At 42.8% G+C, this 18,440-nt stretch overlaps 1 protein-coding gene across 3 annotated transcripts in view; it reads right to left on the bottom strand.

Moving 5' to 3' along the window:
- ASAP1 (ArfGAP with SH3 domain, ankyrin repeat and PH domain 1) overlaps nucleotides 1–18,440 on the bottom strand; it is a 381,790-nt gene that overhangs the window by 130,796 nt on the left and 232,554 nt on the right. For all 3 annotated transcript variants that reach the window (XM_062187980.1, XM_062187981.1, XM_062187982.1), the window contains one exon: nucleotides 3,246–3,391. In XM_062187980.1, coding sequence (XP_062043964.1) covers nucleotides 3,246–3,391 — 146 coding nt within the window. The remainder of the gene's footprint in view (nucleotides 1–3,245; nucleotides 3,392–18,440) is intronic.

The following is an 18,440-nucleotide window of genomic DNA, read 5'->3' as shown; positions in this document are numbered from 1 at the left end:
CTCTCTCCCTAGGGCACTTGGACTGCTCCCACGCCCGGGGCTCAAGGTGTGGCCCTGTCAATCTGCCTGCTTCCTTGGTAAAACATAAAAAGGGAACAGCAAAGTGCTGGCTGTCATCAGGCTGTATAAATTCCTGGGACTGGCTTTCCTTTCTATCAGATTACATCCCCTTAGTTAGCAAATCAGAATACAAACTGCTTCTTTGACTGGCTTCCTCATCAGGAACTCCGCTGACACCTTGAAAGGGAAGACCTTTTTACTTTATTTGCAAAATGAATTAACCTTCCAGCAATTTCTTTTATTTTTCTTGGGATTACACTCCTTGGTAAAAGGCCTGTAGCTTGGGGTAGGTATGATGAACTACCTACATCAGCACTTGTTCCGGGCCAGAAAACAGGACAAGGAGCATATGATGACACAAGCCATATATAGTAGAGCAATAGGGTGAATGGCCCTGGAGACAGAACTTACTAACAGTGTGAATGAACATGTTATATAATCTCAGGTAGAATAACCAGAGAGGGTTGCTGTAACATGTTCAATGAGCTAATCAGTATAAAGCACTGACCACACTACCAGATTCATCAGAGATATTCAATAAATATAACTTGTTTTTTGTTTGGAGAAGAGCAAACAGACGTGGAATGTTTGTTTGCCACTGACTTGTGTGCACTGAACATATACACAGTCAAGATGTGATCTGCAGTGTACCAAAGTGTTGAATGGATTAGTCTAGAAACTTTGGAGGTGTTCAATCTTGAATTAAACAACGTAAATTTGGTCTCCCAGAAACTGAAGGAGCAAGATATCCATATGAAAACGCCTGTCTCGGGGGAAACAGAACTTCCTCCCTGAGCAGGTCTTGTAGCAGTTATTACTAAAGTCTTATCACACTTCCCATCTTCCCACCACTCCACCCTTTGGGCAACTCATCATCAAAAGGGTAGGTAACACCCAGAGGAAGCGGAAACAAGAGTCATCATTTGAATAAAGGTTACTTAAGTAATCCAAGATTTATAGAAATAGCATGGATTTGTTCAATCCAAAAGTGTAGGAACATTATTATGTTCAAAATCATCCTTTTACAATATTTTGAAAACCAGAAGTATCTCCATATTCCACATTTTTTGTAGATCATGATATTTCCTGAGTAGGAATAATTCAATGTCATAAATCACCAACTAGAATTAAGTTGTTGGGTAGATAGACACATAAACACAGACACAATATCTAGTGTGATAAAATAAAAGAATATTTGGGGGGCCAGCACTGTGGCACAGCGGGTTAAAGTCCTGGCCTGAAGTGCCGGCATCCCATATGGGCGTCGGTTCTAGTCCCGGCTGCTCCTCTTCCAATCCAGCTCTCTGTTATCGCCTGGGAAAGCAGTAGAAAATGGCCCAAGTCCTTGGCCCCTGCACCCACATGGGAGACTCAGAAGAAGCTCCCGGCTCCTGGCTTCAGATTAGCTCAGCTCCGGCCATCGCGGCCATCTGGGGAGTGAACCAGCAGATGGAAGACCTCTCTGTCTCTACCTCTCTCTGTAACTCTTTCAAATAAATAAAATCTTTCAAAAAGAATACTTGGAACTATAAAATATTCAGATTAACAGGGTGTAGAAATTTTTCAAATAGTCATTTTTCAAATAGGTTGTCTTTATCTATCTGAAAGCTAAGTGGTTATCAAATGGAATTTTTAGAAGTTATTGCTTAAGGAATGCATTTAATACATTAGATTCTCAGAGTCACAGCAAATTCATGATAATTACTGCAGCACAATTCTCATGGTATGTGATATTAATACAAGGAGAACAGATTCAATATAGTTAACAGATACAATTATAATATAATGTGTATCAAATGGATTGTGACAAGACTTGCCAAGACCTCCGAAAGCTTTCTGACTTTTCAGTAACTTGATGTCTTGGGTTTGGGTTCTAGATTCACACAGGAGGCAAAGGTGCGACACTGAAACACTGGGCAAAGAGTGGAGGAGACAGCCCGTCTTCTCCAGGGCAAGGCTAACTCTGAGGAAAAGTATGACATAAACCATTTTCCTTTGGTACCTCCTTGTACCTGTATCTCTTGGGATTTCCGAGGAGAAAAACACTTGACTTAATTAATTCATGAGGAAGTGTGAGATGTTTTCATCATAACATCCCAGAAAGCCAGATCAAGCAGTGTTACAGAGAACCGAACCTTCCTAAGCATGAGTGCCGTGAGGGAATGGGAGGGTGCTTCAACACAATAAAGTAAGACCCAGAGACCTCTGCCTGGCAGAGAACTCCCACCTCCACTCTTTGTGTCCACCTCTGTGGGGCAGCACCTCCATGCCCTTGAACTGTAGGGATTCTTCCTGTCATCTACTTCTAAAATCAAAGGTTCTCCAAATCTCAAAACGTTCTTCTCGCTGGGGGTTAAAAGGATGTGGGGAGTTGAGGGAGGTACATGATTTGTAAATCAAGAATCTGTATGCATGACCATCATCATCCAAGTGAGACACAGTATTTGAAATACCTATTTTAATATCTGTTTGACACAGAAGCCACTACCACTCCTTAAACCAATCAAAAAACAACAGTTGCTAAAGGTTATCTTCAAAAAAAAAAAAAAAAAAAAAAAAAAAAAAAAAATCAGGGGCCGGCACAGTGGGTTAAGCCTCTGCCTGCGGTGCCAGCATACCATATGGATGCCAGTTTGTATCTTGACTGCTCCTCTTCCCAATCCAGCTCTCTCTGCTATGGCCTGGGAAATCAGTACAAGATGGCCCAAGTGCCTGGGTCCCTGACCCACATAGGAGACTTGGAAGAAGATTCTGGCTTCTGGCTTCGGATCGGCTCAGCTCTGGCAGTTGCGGCCATTTGGGCCATTAAACCTTTCTCTCTATCTCTCCCTCTCTCTCTCTCTGTAACTCTACCTCTCAAAAAAAAAAAAAAAAAAAAAAAAAGAAATCTTTAAAAAAAATCAGTAGGGGAATGTAGAAGAAAATTCAAGTAAAGCAGTTTCTCTACCTTCAATAAATCTACTCTACTGTGCATTGCTTAAAGGCATAAATTCTAGGAATTTCACAGTGGGATTTTTAAAATTAATAACCTGGCATACCTGTGACTCAAAGCTTTTAATTTTTTTATTTTATTTTTTGCTCCCTGGACCAAGGGATGGAGGGAGGATTACTGAATTTTCTCTTTATATTACCTTATACTTTGGTCAAAGTGTAACTCTTTGTTAATCATGTATGAAAAGGCTTACCAGATTTTTCAGCAGTGTGGACAATTCCTTTGTCAGAGTTGAAAACTTGACAAAAGCGGTGCCAAGATCAGGGTTGTCGCGGCTTAAAAAATTACTCCCAAACTTATCAAGAATTTGGGCATAGTTTTCTTCATTTTGAACATGATCTAAAAGGAAAAGAAAAGGAGTCTGAGGTATTGTTTGACAAGGAAGAAATAATTTTGAACACTGATCGCCAGCAAGTCACAAAAGAGAAAACCGGTATCACCTATTCATTGAATGGCACACCCTGGGAGTGCTAACCAGTACACTGAATGTTCTAACTCACTCTGTAAAACGAGAACTCCTCTTTTTTTTTTATGGCACTTAGTTCATTTATATCCCAATTAATCTATTGTCTCCCCATATTCTGAAGGGTCAAATTATCATCACATTGCCAAGTAATAATGACTATCCAAGAATAAGGAGAAAATTTTCCTTACTTGAGCTGTCAAAGGCAAATCCACGTGTTCTAGCACATTTCTTTCTCTGCAGCAAAACTCAATGTCCTTTCAACGTGTGTAAGGCCCAGGTCTGAGGAAGGCACTTTTAGAATATTCCTCTCATGCCACCCCGTTGCAAAAAGTTCAGGCTTTGACCAGAAGAAAGCAGGTTTAAAGTCTGGTTTCACCCTACCTATAAGTTTAAAAGGCTTTACTGGTATTTTAACTTCCAGGCCTACACCATAGCTGGCACAGAGGAAGCAATCATTATATATCTGTGAACATGTTTCTCCTCGCCAAACTTCTGCTTTCTAATCCATTAAATAAGGCTAAGCTCTACCTCATAGCGCTATGGCACTGGTGGTTGACATAAAGTATACAGAAGTGTCTGAACAGAGAATGTGCCATGGATGGTAACTCTGACCTCCCTGAAACTCTTATTTTACTCAGCTTCCAAGCTGCCCCATACTCTGGATGGTCCTCTGACCTCATGTGTATTCCTCGCCATTGACTTTGCTGGTTCCTCATCTCCCTGACCTCATCGCTATTGCAGAACCCCAAGTCTCACTGTTTTTCTTTTCTTAGTCTTATGGCTTGAAATACTTTATCAGCAGACGACTCCCATACTGACTCCCATGGCCCTGAATAGGACCCCACCCCTGAAACAGAGGCTTCTATATTCAACTGGCTATTCAGTATCTCCATTTGGGTTCCCACTAATTATTTCCAATCTTTAACATGTCTAAAAGTCTTGGTTTTATGCCCCAATTCTGTTCTCCACTGTCCCCTTTTGGCTGTCAGTTAGTGCAAGTACATTAAATTTGTTTATGCTGAAACTCATCAAGTCATATTTGGGTTTTTTCCTTCTTACACTCCAGACACAATCCACTGGGAAATCCTGTTGCCTCTACCTTTAAAACAGTCCAAAATCTGACAACTTCTCACTATCCCCACGACATCAATCATGTACAATCGCTTGACCCTGTCACTGCTCTAACTTCCTAACTGGTCTCTTTGTTGCTGTTCTTGTTCCCCTATGGTCTGCTATCAACACAGCACACTGGGTGACACTGTTAAATGTGTGACAGATCTTCCAACTCTCATGACGGACATTCCCATTCACCATGGATAGCCATGTTTCCAATTCTTGTGGGCTTCTGGAAAGGAACATGACACTTCTCCATACCCTTGAAGTAAGGCATGGAACAATACTTGCACTGAGCAAGGTATTGTGAGTGGAGGTGATGTTTCTGCTCAATTCTCCATCTCCCTGTCTCTCTGTTGTGGGGCACAGAAGCAAGCATTTGTATGGTGGCCCAGAGGAGACAGATGCAGGGATTAATTGAATGAAGTCAGACCTTAAAGGTTTGTAACATGTGTTACCTTTCCTTATAAAGCCTTTGCTGAGCTGCAAATAACCATTCCTTCCCCATAATTCCCTATATTTCTACTGCACCATTTCCCATCACATTTTACCATATTCCTATATGCACACATCTTTGTCTGCTGGCAGACCACAAAGGACTACCTCTGACTCACCTCTGCACCTTACGCACCAGACACCACTACAGGTTTTCCAGTGAACTGGGATGAGGAAGCTATTGCTCAGTAAATATTTGTTGAACTCTTTTTCAAGAATTTAAGAAACATTAAATCTTCTAGGTTGTTTAATAATTCAGACGAAATTTTTTAAAACTTCACTTTCAAACCTTCCCTCAATAACTGCATGGGAGCAAGGGACATTGATGAAACAGAACAAGAGTCTGGATCAGGGAATAACCCAGAAGTATAAACACAATAAAGGGAACAAGTGTCACAGCAGTCCACTGAAATGAAAGGAGGCACTAGCAGCCTTCTCATCATCACCACATTAAAAATTCATGATGCCTGCAGTGGTTGTCAGCATTTGGAGCTGAGATATTACAAAGATAAAATGTAGTTCTGGTTACTTCCCAAGTTCACTCAGGGAAGCAGCTCAGAAAAACACAAAAGAAAGGTCAAGTCAGCTCAACAGACAGAAGCACATGTCTGATCTATCTCATAAACTGGAACTATCCCTGATACCTTGTATCTGAAGCCAAAGAGGTCCTACTTCCCCACTGAGAATCCTACCTCCCTTCATGGCCTTCTCTGCTTTCAGAGACCACAGAAAGAAGAATTTCAGTAGCCTGTTCATTTTAAATGATTCCAAGGGAGACATTTTCATGGTAAACATAAATATATTTATTAGCTTTCTGTTTGCCTCTCATATAATATTTCAAATAAAATACATTAAAAAATTTAGATTAACAGAATACTGATGTAACAACACCTACCCACCTTAAGAAATAAAATATTATGGAAGGGGGCCAGCGCTTTGGTGCAGTGGGTTAAGCTGCAGCCTGCGATGACAGTATCCCATAAGGGCTCTGATTTGAACCCTGGCTGCTCCACTTCCAATCTAGTTTCCTGCTGATATGCCTGAGAAAGCAGCATAAGATAGCCCAAGTGCTTGGGCCCCGGCCACCCATGTGGGAGACCCAGATGAAGCTCCTGGCTCTTGGCTTCAGCCTGGCCCAGCCTCAGCAGTTGTAGTCATTTGGGAAATGAACCAACAGATGGAAGATTCCCCACCCTCCTTCCTTCTCTCTTTCTCTGTAACTCTGCCTTTCAAATAGATAAATAAATCTTTAAAACAAAAAATGCTGCTTGGGTACCATCATCCCAACTGGAGTGCCTGGTTGGAGTCCTGGCTACATTTCCAATTCCAGCTTCCTGCTAATGTGCATGCTTGGAGGCAGCAGGTGATAGTTCATGTGCTTGGGTGCCTGCCACTTACATGGGGAACATGGACAGAGTTCTGGGTTCCTGAATTTGGCCTGGCCCAGCCCTGGATGTTTTAGACATTTGGGGAGTAAACCAAAAGATGCAAGATCTCTCTCTTCCTTTGCCTTTTAAATAAAACAAAAATAAATAAAATTTAAAAAAAGGAATTCAAGTATCCAGCAATGTGGCATAGCAGGTAAAGCTGCCACCTGTGGCACCAGCATCCCATATGGGCACCAGTACAAGTCCCTGCTGCTCTACTTCCAATCCAGCTCCCTACTAATGTGCCTGGGAAAGCAGTGGAAGATGGCCCAACTTCTTGGGCCCCTGCACCTGTGTGGAAGGTCTGGAAGAAGCTCTGGCTCCTGGCTTTGATTGACCAACTGAGGAGTGAATGAGCAGATGGACGATTTTTCTGTCTCTAACTCTGCCTTTCAAATAAATATTTAACAACAACAACATCAACAAAAGGAATTCAAAGTAGAGAAACCAGTTCCCGTGGCAGGAGCTGTGGTAGAGCAGGTTAAAGCCCCAGCCTGTAGCACTGGCATCCCGTATGGGCACCAGTTCCTGTCCTGGCTGCTCCACTTCCAATCCAGATCTCTGCTAATGGCCTGGGAAAGCAGTAGAAGATGGCTCAAGTACTTGGGTCCCTGCACCTGCATGGGGGACCCAGAAGAAGCTCCTGGCTTTGGATCGGCCCAGCTCCAGCGGTTGTAGCCATTTGGAGAATGAACCAGTGGATGGAAGACACCCCCCCCCCCCGCTCTGTAATTCTGCCTTTCAAATAAATAAATAAATCTTTTTTTTTTTTTTTTTTTTTTTGACAGGCAGAGTGGATAGTGAGAGAGAGACAGAGAGAAAGGTCTTCCTTTTTGCCGTTGGTTCACCTTCCAATGGCCGCTGCGGCCGGCGCATCTCGCTGATCCGAAGCCAGGAGCCAGGTGCTTCTCCTGGTCTCCCATGCGGGTGCAGGGCCCAAGGACTTGGGCCATCCTCCACTGCACTCCCGGGCCATAGCAGAGAGCTGGCCTGGAAGAGGGGCAACCGGGATAGAATCCAGCGCCCCAACTGGGACTAGAACCCGGTGTGCCGGCGCCGCAAGGTGGAGGATTAGCCTGTTAAGCCGCGGCGCCGGCCATTAATAAATCTTTTAAAAATATATTATGGAAGGTTTCCCCCACTGTACCCAATTCCAATGTCATCCCTGCCTCCCCATAGCCAATCCTCAACTGGAATTTCATGCAGACATTAGAAAGAATTACAAGAAGCCCTCAGGAGGTTGGTGATGATGCACTCATTAAAAAATAAGATGGACTCTGCTAGGGGCTAAGGCAGAGACAGGCCATGGGGAGGAGCACTGGAGTGCACTGAGGCTTTTTCTCTGATTCAAGTGCTTTCCACTATATCCTACTTCACCTTCACCAGACCTCTGCAAGGGAAGAACTGTAGTTTCTAGGTAGGTGAAACAAAGTGCAATGTGAGAGAGGCAGAAGGTGAGACTCGATAAGTAAGCACAGGCTACTTCATGCATCCTGCATATACACATGTGTACATACAGTAAATGTCTTAGTGCAGATAAGCATGATAAAAATGTCTAGAAAGATATAGCTTGAGAGCAGTAATAATAATCTTACGAGGGCAGGAACAATGGGACTTAAAATGTCAAGTTGCCTAAAATAATGCCTGGCATGTGGCTCATGTCCCCAAATGTCAGCTCTTGTTGCCTCTGCACCTATGACTGGCTATAAAACAGAGAGATATAATATCAAATAGTACAGGAACACAGGTCTGACATGTTAAGATTTTTCTTAAACATACAGCATTATAAATCTCATGGTGATAAAATAGAAAGTCTCTCCCTCTCTCTCTCTCTCTCTCTCTCTCTCACACACACACACACACACACACACACACTGTACAATTCAAGGATTTTCAATAGGCACAGAGTAGAGGGCAAGGAGAAATTACAGTGGAGGAAAAGGCATGGGCAGAGGCAGAAGGGGTGTGTGTGACAATAGTGAGAAGTACAGTGAATCATTTAGGTGACTGATCAGTTCAAGGGTAAAGGAAGAGGAGGGAAATAAAAGACTTGGGAGGGGTCACTGAGACAGAGTGGGTGTGACTAAGGATAGGGACTGATGGCTACAAACTGGCCTGATGACTTCAGGAGATTTTAGAGAGCAAGAGAAGCTTTGTTGTAAGATCTTCACTGTCCACCATCATCATGCCACTTTCTTCTTTGAAAAAAAAAAAAATGCTTATAATTTATTTTTCTTTATTTGAAAGGCAGATAGACAGACAGCAAAAAAAAAAAAAAAAAAAAAAAAAAAAGAATCTTCCATTCACTAGTTCACTGCCTGAATGCCTACAACAGCCAGCACCAGGCCAAGTCAAAGCCAGGAGCCCAGAACTTGATTTGAGTCTCCCACCTGGGTGGCAGGGACGTAAGTATTTGAGACACAACCTTTTGCCATCCAGTGTGAGCATTGGCAAGGAGCTAGAATGAGAAGTAGAGCTGGGACTCAAACAAATGTAGGCACTCCAATCTGGGATGCAACCACCCCAAGTAGCACTTTAACTGTGGCACCAAACCGAGGCCTTTTTGATTTCCCAGTTGGGCACTTCCCCTAGATGGGAGCAGAACATACCATCCCTAAATGTGCTACTTTGACATATGAGTAATTTTGAGCTGCAGGCAATTAAGAAACAGCTGGGCCAATAGAAGCTCTCTGCTTTTTTCTGCCAAAAAGCAGGGCATAAATTTCCCCATTGTGAAGGTCTTTTTCTTCCCCTTTCCTCTCCCATATTATAAGAGGATAGAAAAACCCTTGTTACAGGAGACAGAAAGTCAGGACCAAGATGAGTCAGCAAAGACAAACCTCATTAAAATAATCCCCACCTTCCATTTGTTTCCCCACGTATTTACTTGACAAGAATTCACAGATCTGGGCCGGCACCATGGCTTAACAGGCTAATCCTCCTCCTTGTGGTGCCGGCACACCGGGTTCTAGTCCCGGTTGGGGCGCTGGATTCTATTCCGCTTGCCCCTCTTCCAGGACACCTCTCTGCTATGGCCCGGGAAGGCAGTGGAGGATGGCCCAAGTCCTTGGGCCCTGCACCTGCATGGGAGACCAGGAGAAGCACCTGGCTCCTGGCTTCGGATCAGCGAGATGCGCCGGCCGCAGCGGCCATTGGAGGGTGAACCAACGGCAAAAAGGAAGACCTTTCTCTCTGTCTCTCTCACTATCCACTCTGCCTGTCCAAAAAAAAAAAAAAAAGACTTAGCTGCTGAGTACTAATGTATAAACGCCTGACAGAACCACCAAAAAGGAATATACAGGTTATCCAGAGCTCACTCAGCAGTTTAAAAAAAAAAAAAAAATTCACAGATCTGGAAGCCCTAACCCCTTTTCTTTTATGTTGTTCTGTCTCCACAATTTTTTTTACACTTTGTTGAAATAGAATATAAGTCCGGCCGGCGCCGTGGCTTAACAGGCTAATCCTCCACCTTGCGGCGCCAGCACACTGGGTTCTAGTCCCGGTTGGAGCGCTGGATTCTATCCCGGTTGCCCCTCTTCCAGGCCAGCTCTCTGCTATGGCCCGGGAAGGCAGTGGAGGATGGCCCAAGTCCTTGGGCCCTGCACCCGCATGGGAGACCAGGAGAAGCACCTGGCTCCTGGCTTCGGATCAGCGAGATGCGCTGGCCACAGCGGCCATTGGAGGGTGAACTAACGGCAAAAAGGAAGACCTTTCTCTCTGTCTCTCTCTCACTATCCACTCTGCCTGTCAAAAAAAAAAAAAAAAAAAAAAGAATATAAGCTCCCAGTTTAAACCGCTTCTTTGGGGTTTTCACTTCTGTTCTGTTAGGCCTTATGTCTTTCTCCATTTTCTGTTGCTGTAAAAACACCTGACATTGAGGTTTATTTTGGCTCTTGGTTCCAGAGGCTAGGGAGGTACAAGCATATGCCTGACTTCTGGTGAGGGTCATGTGACTTCTCCATGCCTGGGGGAAAGCACAAGAGAAGTAGGTCTCTGAAGAAGAGAAGGGGCCAAAGAGCTGACTTGCTTTGGAACAACCAGCTACCCTCGTGGTAAACTACACTCATCTTTCCATGAGTGTGGAGCCCCCATGGCTAATCTCTTAAAGGTTCTATGAGGTCTTGATACCTTTACACTGGCACTTAAACTTCAACACAAGTTTTGGTGGAATAAAAAAAAAAAAAGGCACTAAATATTTTTTCCTGTTAACCTCTTGTTTGTTTTTCATTTGCTAGCCTTATCTAATGAATGTAAGAGGATAGATAAAAAGTTGTTGCTTTCTTCCCTCCTTTATACTCCACATCCTAAAGTGGGTCAGATCAAGGGTGGAATCTCAGGTCTCTTACATCCTGCCTATGTGATGCTCTGGTCAAATAACTATCTTTCTAAGTCTCAGCTTCTCTATCTGTAAAATGGAGATAATGGCATTCACCTCACATAGGTATTACTGGGATTTAGATACTGCATGCCAAGTGCCTAGTACATAATAAGCTCAATAAATATTTATGGTAATAATGATGACATCATCAGCTGCCCATCCTTTTTCATTCTGGCCAGGGGCCAGGTGGAGGAAACTTCAAATAATACTCTGAGATTAATAACAGGACTCAGAGCTTACATGCCCAGGAGTTGCCAATAACAAACATTTAGGAATATATTAAAATTCACCATCCTTTGAACAGAACAGGTCTGTTCTTTCATTGAGGCATTCCTCAAAACTTTTTTTTTTTGACAGGCAGAGTTAGACAGTGAGAGAGAGAGACAGAGACAGAGGGAAAGGTCTTCCTTCCTTCCGTTGCCCCACTACGGCCGGCGCTGTGCCGATCCGAAGCCAGGAGCCAGGCAGGTGCTTCCTCCTGGTCTCCCATGCAGGTGCAGGGCCCAACGACCTGGGCCATCCTCCACTGCCTTCCCGGGCCACAGCAGAGAGCTGGACTGGAAGAGGAGCAACCAGGACAGAATCTGGCACCCCGACCGGGACCAGAACCCTGGGTGCTGGCGCCGCAGGAGGAGGATTAGCCTAGTGAGCCGTGGCACCGGCCCTCCTCAAAACTTTATAACAATAGCACTTAATAAACAGGCCTTTCTCTATGGAGTGTTTTCCTATTTATCACCCAGTGTTAGACCTTACCAACTGGGATAAGGTCCACCAAGCCTCTGACTGCCCTGCCAATGAAAACATTGGTTACTAGACACTACAGTTATAGCTGCCATTTATTAACCAATGACTTTGTAGTGGTACCCATCTCAGTGACCATCCCAAAATACATGCATTCTTTTTAAGGCAGCTGTTACACAGATGACAAAAGCAAAATTCAGTGGTAAAGCCAGGATTAGAACCCAGCTCCATCTCATTCCAAGCCCAACCCCTACCCACTGACAGACTCAGTAAACACTGTCATGGATGGTAGAATACTGCACACCATAGTAGCTATTCACAATCAACTGAATGAGAGGAGAGATTATAAATAACAGGACAAAAAGATGAATAACACAGATTTCCTGTCCTGGAATAATACTGGCAATGTAACAGCTACCATAATTACTGGCTGCAATTAAAAAAAATTTGATTACTTAATGAGCCAGGAACTGTGATAAATATTATCTCTTTCAACGCTCACAATTACATGCCGCTCTGACTATTTCCATTTTACAGATGTGGACACTGGTTTAGAGAGGCTAAGCAAGCTCCCAAGATCACACAGCTAATAAGCAGTGGTGACAGGCACTGACTCCAGGGCCCGTGCTCTTAGCCAGCTCGCTTGGTTCAGTGGCAGAAGCCTTGGAAGTCTTCTAATCTGAGCCGGATGCTCAGTGATTGAAGGTCCTGAGAGTCCAGGTCTTTGCTCCAGCCTCCACCATGTAACTCAGGCTGAGTGGTTAAAGCTCTTGGAGGCCTTGGTTTCTTCATCTATACGACAGGTCTAATAAAGGACTGCTAAGAGGTAACGATGTCAAAATTAATATGAAAGCTTTCCTGGAAAAAGACCAAAAACCATTATAAAACCACAAGGATTATTTCTCTCTGATGAGGATAATAATGCCTGCAGGGCACTGCTAATAAATTTCTCCTAAAAAGCATGCCAACCATGACCAAGCACAGTCTAATGATCCCTGAGGCATCACCTGGTGAAGAACATGAAACACAGGCCTAGGCAGCACAGAAACCTGGGTCCAAATGCCTACTCTGGTGCAAAGTGGCCATATATCACTTCAGAGAAGGTCATAACTTTTTTATGAAATGGGATAATTCCTATAAAGTACATGGTAAACTTCAAAAAAATCTTTAGTTTCTTTAATTAATTTCTTTTATCTGAGATGATGCTCATGGATAAAAGATACAAATTTAAATACCATGTTCTTCTCTGGAGGACTCCAGGATGCATAAGACAATACAAAATCAAATCCCAGGACTTCTACTTACAAGTTGTGGACCTAAGCAATTTACATATATTCTATGACTCAGTTTGCTTAACTGTAATAATACCTACTTGGTTGGATTATTAGGAGAAAAGATAAGAAAAGTCAGATACACATATCATCTGTATATGTCATGCTGTGGGTGTTTATGAAATGCTAAGTACTGGGGATGGTGTTGTGGTCCAGCAGGTTAAGACGCTGCCTGCAATGCTGGCATCCCAGTTTGTGACCCAGCTGCTCCACTTGTCTGGGACAGCAGCAGATGATGGTCCAAGTGTCTGGACTCCTGTCACACATGTAAGAGATCTAGATGGAGTACTGGGCTCTTGGCTTCAGCCTGGCCCAGTTCTAGACATTGCAGCCATTTGGGGAGTTAGCCAGCAGGTGGGAGATCTCTTTTTCTCTGTCTCTCCCTCTCTAACTTTGCTTTTCAAATAAACAAACAAACAAACAAACAAACAAACAAACAAAAAAGGCTAAGTACCATTGTTTACTCTAAAGTGAACCTCCTTTTCTTAGCTTCCCATACTCTCTTTCCTTGGTTTAGTTTCTCTTTTTAGGGCCCTTATGTAAGTTTTGTCTGTGCCACTGCCCAGTGCCATGTGTTTATTGTCTCCTTATCGTCATGATTATAAAGATCTTCTGGAGGGCATCTGGGCCACATATTATAACACTCCACTCATACAGCCTATCCATGACTCTCCTGTCTGAGAAGTCCATCACAATTTCAGGCCTCAGCCTGCCTACTTCAAGGTCAAAATTAAGTATAGCCTACCAAGCAGGCTTGTCATTCACTTTTTCTTTAGCCTCCTGCAATGACAGGGTTCTTGGCTTTACCTGTCATATATCCAGTTTGCAGTGTGGGGCCTATCGTACATTGAGTGCACAGGAAAATGCTCATTGCATGTATATGAACAGTCCTGGAACAGCTCTTTCTCTTTCCTTCAAGAAACCATTAACACTGGCCATGTGTCAGGCATATAAAATACAAAGAATTATAACTGCAATAATAAAGCCATGTAATATGCATCATAAGTTGCAGTGCTGGCATAACAGGGGAAATGATACATTCTTTTTTACTATCCTATACACACTTTAACACTAAACACACTTTAAATTTAATTCATTTGTAATTTTTTAAAATTACAAAATTAATTCACATGGTATAAAGGTAAGAATAATTTGCTTTTTCCCCTTTTCTAATCACTTCCTTAAAATAAAATGAATAATCTGGAGTATGTCTCAGTAAAACTCTGTCTATGTTTATACACAAAGGATTTTCACCCCTTTCCTCACTTTTTAAAGAAGAAATGGGATTTTGTGTGTAAGAGTCTATAGTTCGCTCTTTTTACTAAAGGCCATAGAATTCAATACAAATAAATGTAATTAATGTTTTTAACGGTGATTATATTTCATAATAAGCTCAACTATAATTTAGATAATTATCCCTCGCACCGAAGGAATTTCAGGTTGTTTGCAATTTAAGCCACCAAAAAACAATGCTGCAATATTCTTATATACAAGCTCTAATATGCTGTTAGTTTATCTCTGTAAAATTACATTCACAAAAGCAAGACTTCTGGGCAGGATGATGTACCTTTAAGATTTTTTTTTTCTTTAAAGATTTATTTATTTATTTGAAAGTCAGAGTTAGAGAGAGAAGAGAGACACAGAGATCTCTCATCTGCCGGTTCATTCCTCAAATGGCTGCGACAGCTGGGGCTGGGCCAGGCTGAAGCCAGAAGCTTCTCCCACATCTCCTACATGGGTGCAAGGTTCTCTACTACTTTGCCAAGCACATTAACAGGGAGCTGGATTGGAAGCAGAGCAGCTAGGACTGGAACCAGCATCCATCCACATGGGATGCCGGCACTGCAAGCTACAGTTTAACCACAATGCCAGACCCTGTTTATGTTCTTAAACCTTTTAATTTTTAGTGTTTTTTAAAACATCTAAATCTTTACTCCAAAGTAATAGATTTATTTATACAGCATGAAGAACGTTCTAAAGTTATTCAAAGTATGTTCTTAAATGTTCTAATAGTTTTATTCTCTTTTCAGTATTTAAATACTTTATCTGCAATAAGAAAGCTTTTTTTCTTTCTTTAGTATGAAAACATAGCTACTTAACGTGGACCACAGAAGGCAGTCAAAGAAATGAACAACTAGGGTGGAGTAGGTTTGGTTTCACAAGAGAAGATGACGGCAGAAACTTGAAAAATGAAGTTATTTAACAAGTAGAAAGGGGGGAAAAAACACTTGCATCAAGAAGTAACAGCACATCATAAAGTACCCGTAAGTACAAAATATACTGTTTTCTTGAGCGGACACAGACACAGGGGTCTTTGGCCTGCCAGAGCTCATCCCCTTTGCTCTAGAACTAGGTACGGTAAAGTTTTAAAAGCACTGCCTTCCATTCCTTATCACTGTCAGTCTGGGGCTCTGATCCTTCTTGCCGCACCTATCCATAAAACCTGCACCATCCCTCCTGTGACCTTGACAACAATTTGTTTAAATTTCGTGGGCACTGCGTCACTGAGGAATGAGGGCTGGATCTGGAGACTAAACACTTCATTTCCTTAGCTACAATGCTGACTAGCTGATTATGACTAAGTTATTTCATTTCCTTGAGCCTCAGTTTCCTCATCTAGTCCTACCACCACTCACTGCACGGGTTTATTGTTAAGATTAAAGGTAAAGTCCTTGGAAGCTGAAGACCCTGGCTAGGTTTTTTATTTTTAACTGCCTTTCTCCATGTTTCTCTGGATGATTCATTCCTATCATTTCTCAAGGTCATTAATTTTGGGTTTGTTCTTTAAAGCTCCAGCCAAGTCTCAGCAGGGATCTGCCCCAGCCCCTGCGGTGTTATCTGGAAACTCAACATGCACACTCCCCATTTCTATAGCACAGACAAATCCATTAACTACCAAAGCTCCTAGAAAAGATGCCTACAGAGTGCTACTGGGCCATTACTCAGGATTTAAATAGCACCTGAACACCAATCCCCCAGAGCAGAAGCAGAAATGCTCTTAGAGCCCCATCTTAGAGCTCTTAGAGGCTTCCTAATGCCAGCGTGTGCACTTTGCTTTGCTGATGGCTCTGTAGGCAATTGTAATGCTTCCAGATTTGGCCCCTAAGAAAAGCAATCAAGGGGTGAGCACTTGACACAGCAGTTAAGATGCTGCTTAGGACGCCCACATCCCACCCTGGAGTGCCTCCTTCACATCCCAGTTTTGTTCCCAATTCCACACTATTGCTAATGCACATTCTGGGAGGCAACAAAGGATGGCTCAAGCACTTGGGTCTCTACCACCAATTTAGGAGACCTGGTTTGGGTTCAGGGTTCTTGGCATCAGCCTGGCCCAGCACCAGCTGTTGCAGGTATTTGTGGAGTGAACAAGCAGATGGTAGATCTAACTGGTTCCTCCTCTACTTCAGCCTTCACAGTAGGAATACTCTCTAGAGCAAAGCCTTCTTACACAAGTATGTGTCACTTAAAAAACATGGTCCTGGGGGCTGGCACTGTGGCACAGCACATAAAGCTGATACTTGCAACACCAGCATCTCATGTTGAACGGCTTGTTTGAGTCCTGGCTGCTCTGCTTTTGATACAGTTTCCTGCCAATGTGCCTGGGAAGGCAGTGGAACACGGTGTAAGTACTTGGATCTCAGTCATCAATGTAGGAGACAAAGATGGAGTTCCTGGCTTCAGCTTGGCCCAGCATGGGCGACTCTGACCATTTGGGGATTGAACCAACAAATAGAAGATGATTTTCTCTCTTTCTCTCAGATGCTCTTTCAAATAAGTAAGTAAGTAAGTAAGTAAATCTATCTTTTACTTGAGCTGTGATCCACTTTCTCCCAGGATGTGCATTAGCAGGAAGCTAGAAATGGGAGCAAAGACAAGACCTGAACCCAGATAATCCAACAAGGAAGGCAAGAGTTTTAATTCCTAGGCCAAAAGCCTGTACCCATATTATCTTTTAATTCCATTTTCTCACAAACTTTTGAAGCCCCTCATATCAGTAATCTTAGGTATATCATATGTATTGTTATGTTAACACACTGTTTATATAAATCAATGGTTCCTACCTGAATTTCCAAAAATCTCAAACTGAAAAACACTGCAAGTTTTCCCCCCCAAACATTCAGAGAAGCTCTATTGTTCTGAGATCATAGATATCTCTATCCCATGTTCAGAAAACCTAAGAAACCTGAGAAACATTACTGCTCTAACTCCTTGCACTGGATGAGGACAGGCAGCAGCACTTGTGCACAGAGGCACTCCAAAGGGGGCGGGTGTCTCTGGTTCCAGGTGCTGGGAAAATGCCCCATCACTGGACACCATCAACTCCCCTTACAGAATAGATAGTACAGTTCAGAGATTACAAAAATATTTTCATCTCAGCTGATAACCACTAACTATTTCATAAATAGGAGGGATCATCTTCTGTTTCACTGATAAGGAAAATTGAGGTTCTGAGAAATGGAAGGACTTGTTAAAAAATAGTTGCCTCTTGACAGAGTAGAGAGCACGGTTCCACTCCACCTAAGATCCTACTCTGGCTCCTTGCAGTAAAGGCAGCCTAGAGCCGCCCTGAACAACCTCAACACAGGCATCTCCATTCTGAGATAATAAGTGAGCAAGACAGAGAGAGAGAAAGAAAGAGAGAGAGAGAGAGAGAGAGAGAGAGAGAGAGAGAGATTGATTCAGAATACATACAATGGAAGCAAGCTTAAAAAGAAATGTAGCTGACTAGCACATCTGCACTTTCCACAGCAAGCACGTGCAACAACACATGGTACTTTCACAATGGGAGGAAAAAACCAGAAAATGCCAGTGAGAAAAATCAGTCCCATGTGCTCCAGAGGATGCTACTCCCTCTCCATCCTGCATAGGGCTCTCCATAGAGAAGAAAACTGATCGGTTATCTGAGAAATGGGGGATCTGAGAAATTCTCTGTGAATGCAGGGGACAAACTGCTTATGCAGAGTCATACTCTGTCAACCAAGTTTTCTTATGGCACTGATTGTCAACAACAACAACAACACTACTTCAGAATCAGCAACAACTTGCTTGATTTCCATATCCAGATAAGGTATCGAAAAAAAAAAATCAGTTAAGTATCTTTCTGAATAATGACTCAACTAGTGTAGCCTCTCCAGTCCTAGATATACACACTTTAAAATTCCACATATATGAAGTATTTCCTAGAGGTTAGCACAGGGCAGGGCTGCCTTCAGATGGTATGTTAGGTGAAGAACTGGGATGAATTATCTCACCTGTGATATTCCACCTGGTAAGCAAAGTCCATGTGAAAGAGGTAGGGTTTTAGCAAGACCTGAGGGAAAACCAAAGACCTAGCATTCCTCCCCAGACCCCTTGCTACAATTTCAGTGCCATATCTTTACAAAGAAAAATATAATCCTAGTTGGATGAGATATAAACCAGCTAGGAAGATGGTCAA

This window comes from Lepus europaeus, chromosome 4 (genome assembly GCF_033115175.1).
Source record: "Lepus europaeus isolate LE1 chromosome 4, mLepTim1.pri, whole genome shotgun sequence".
NCBI lineage: Eukaryota > Metazoa > Chordata > Mammalia > Lagomorpha > Leporidae > Lepus > Lepus europaeus.
Note: the sequence above shows the minus strand (reverse complement) of the source record. Positions and strands in the feature narration are given on the sequence as shown.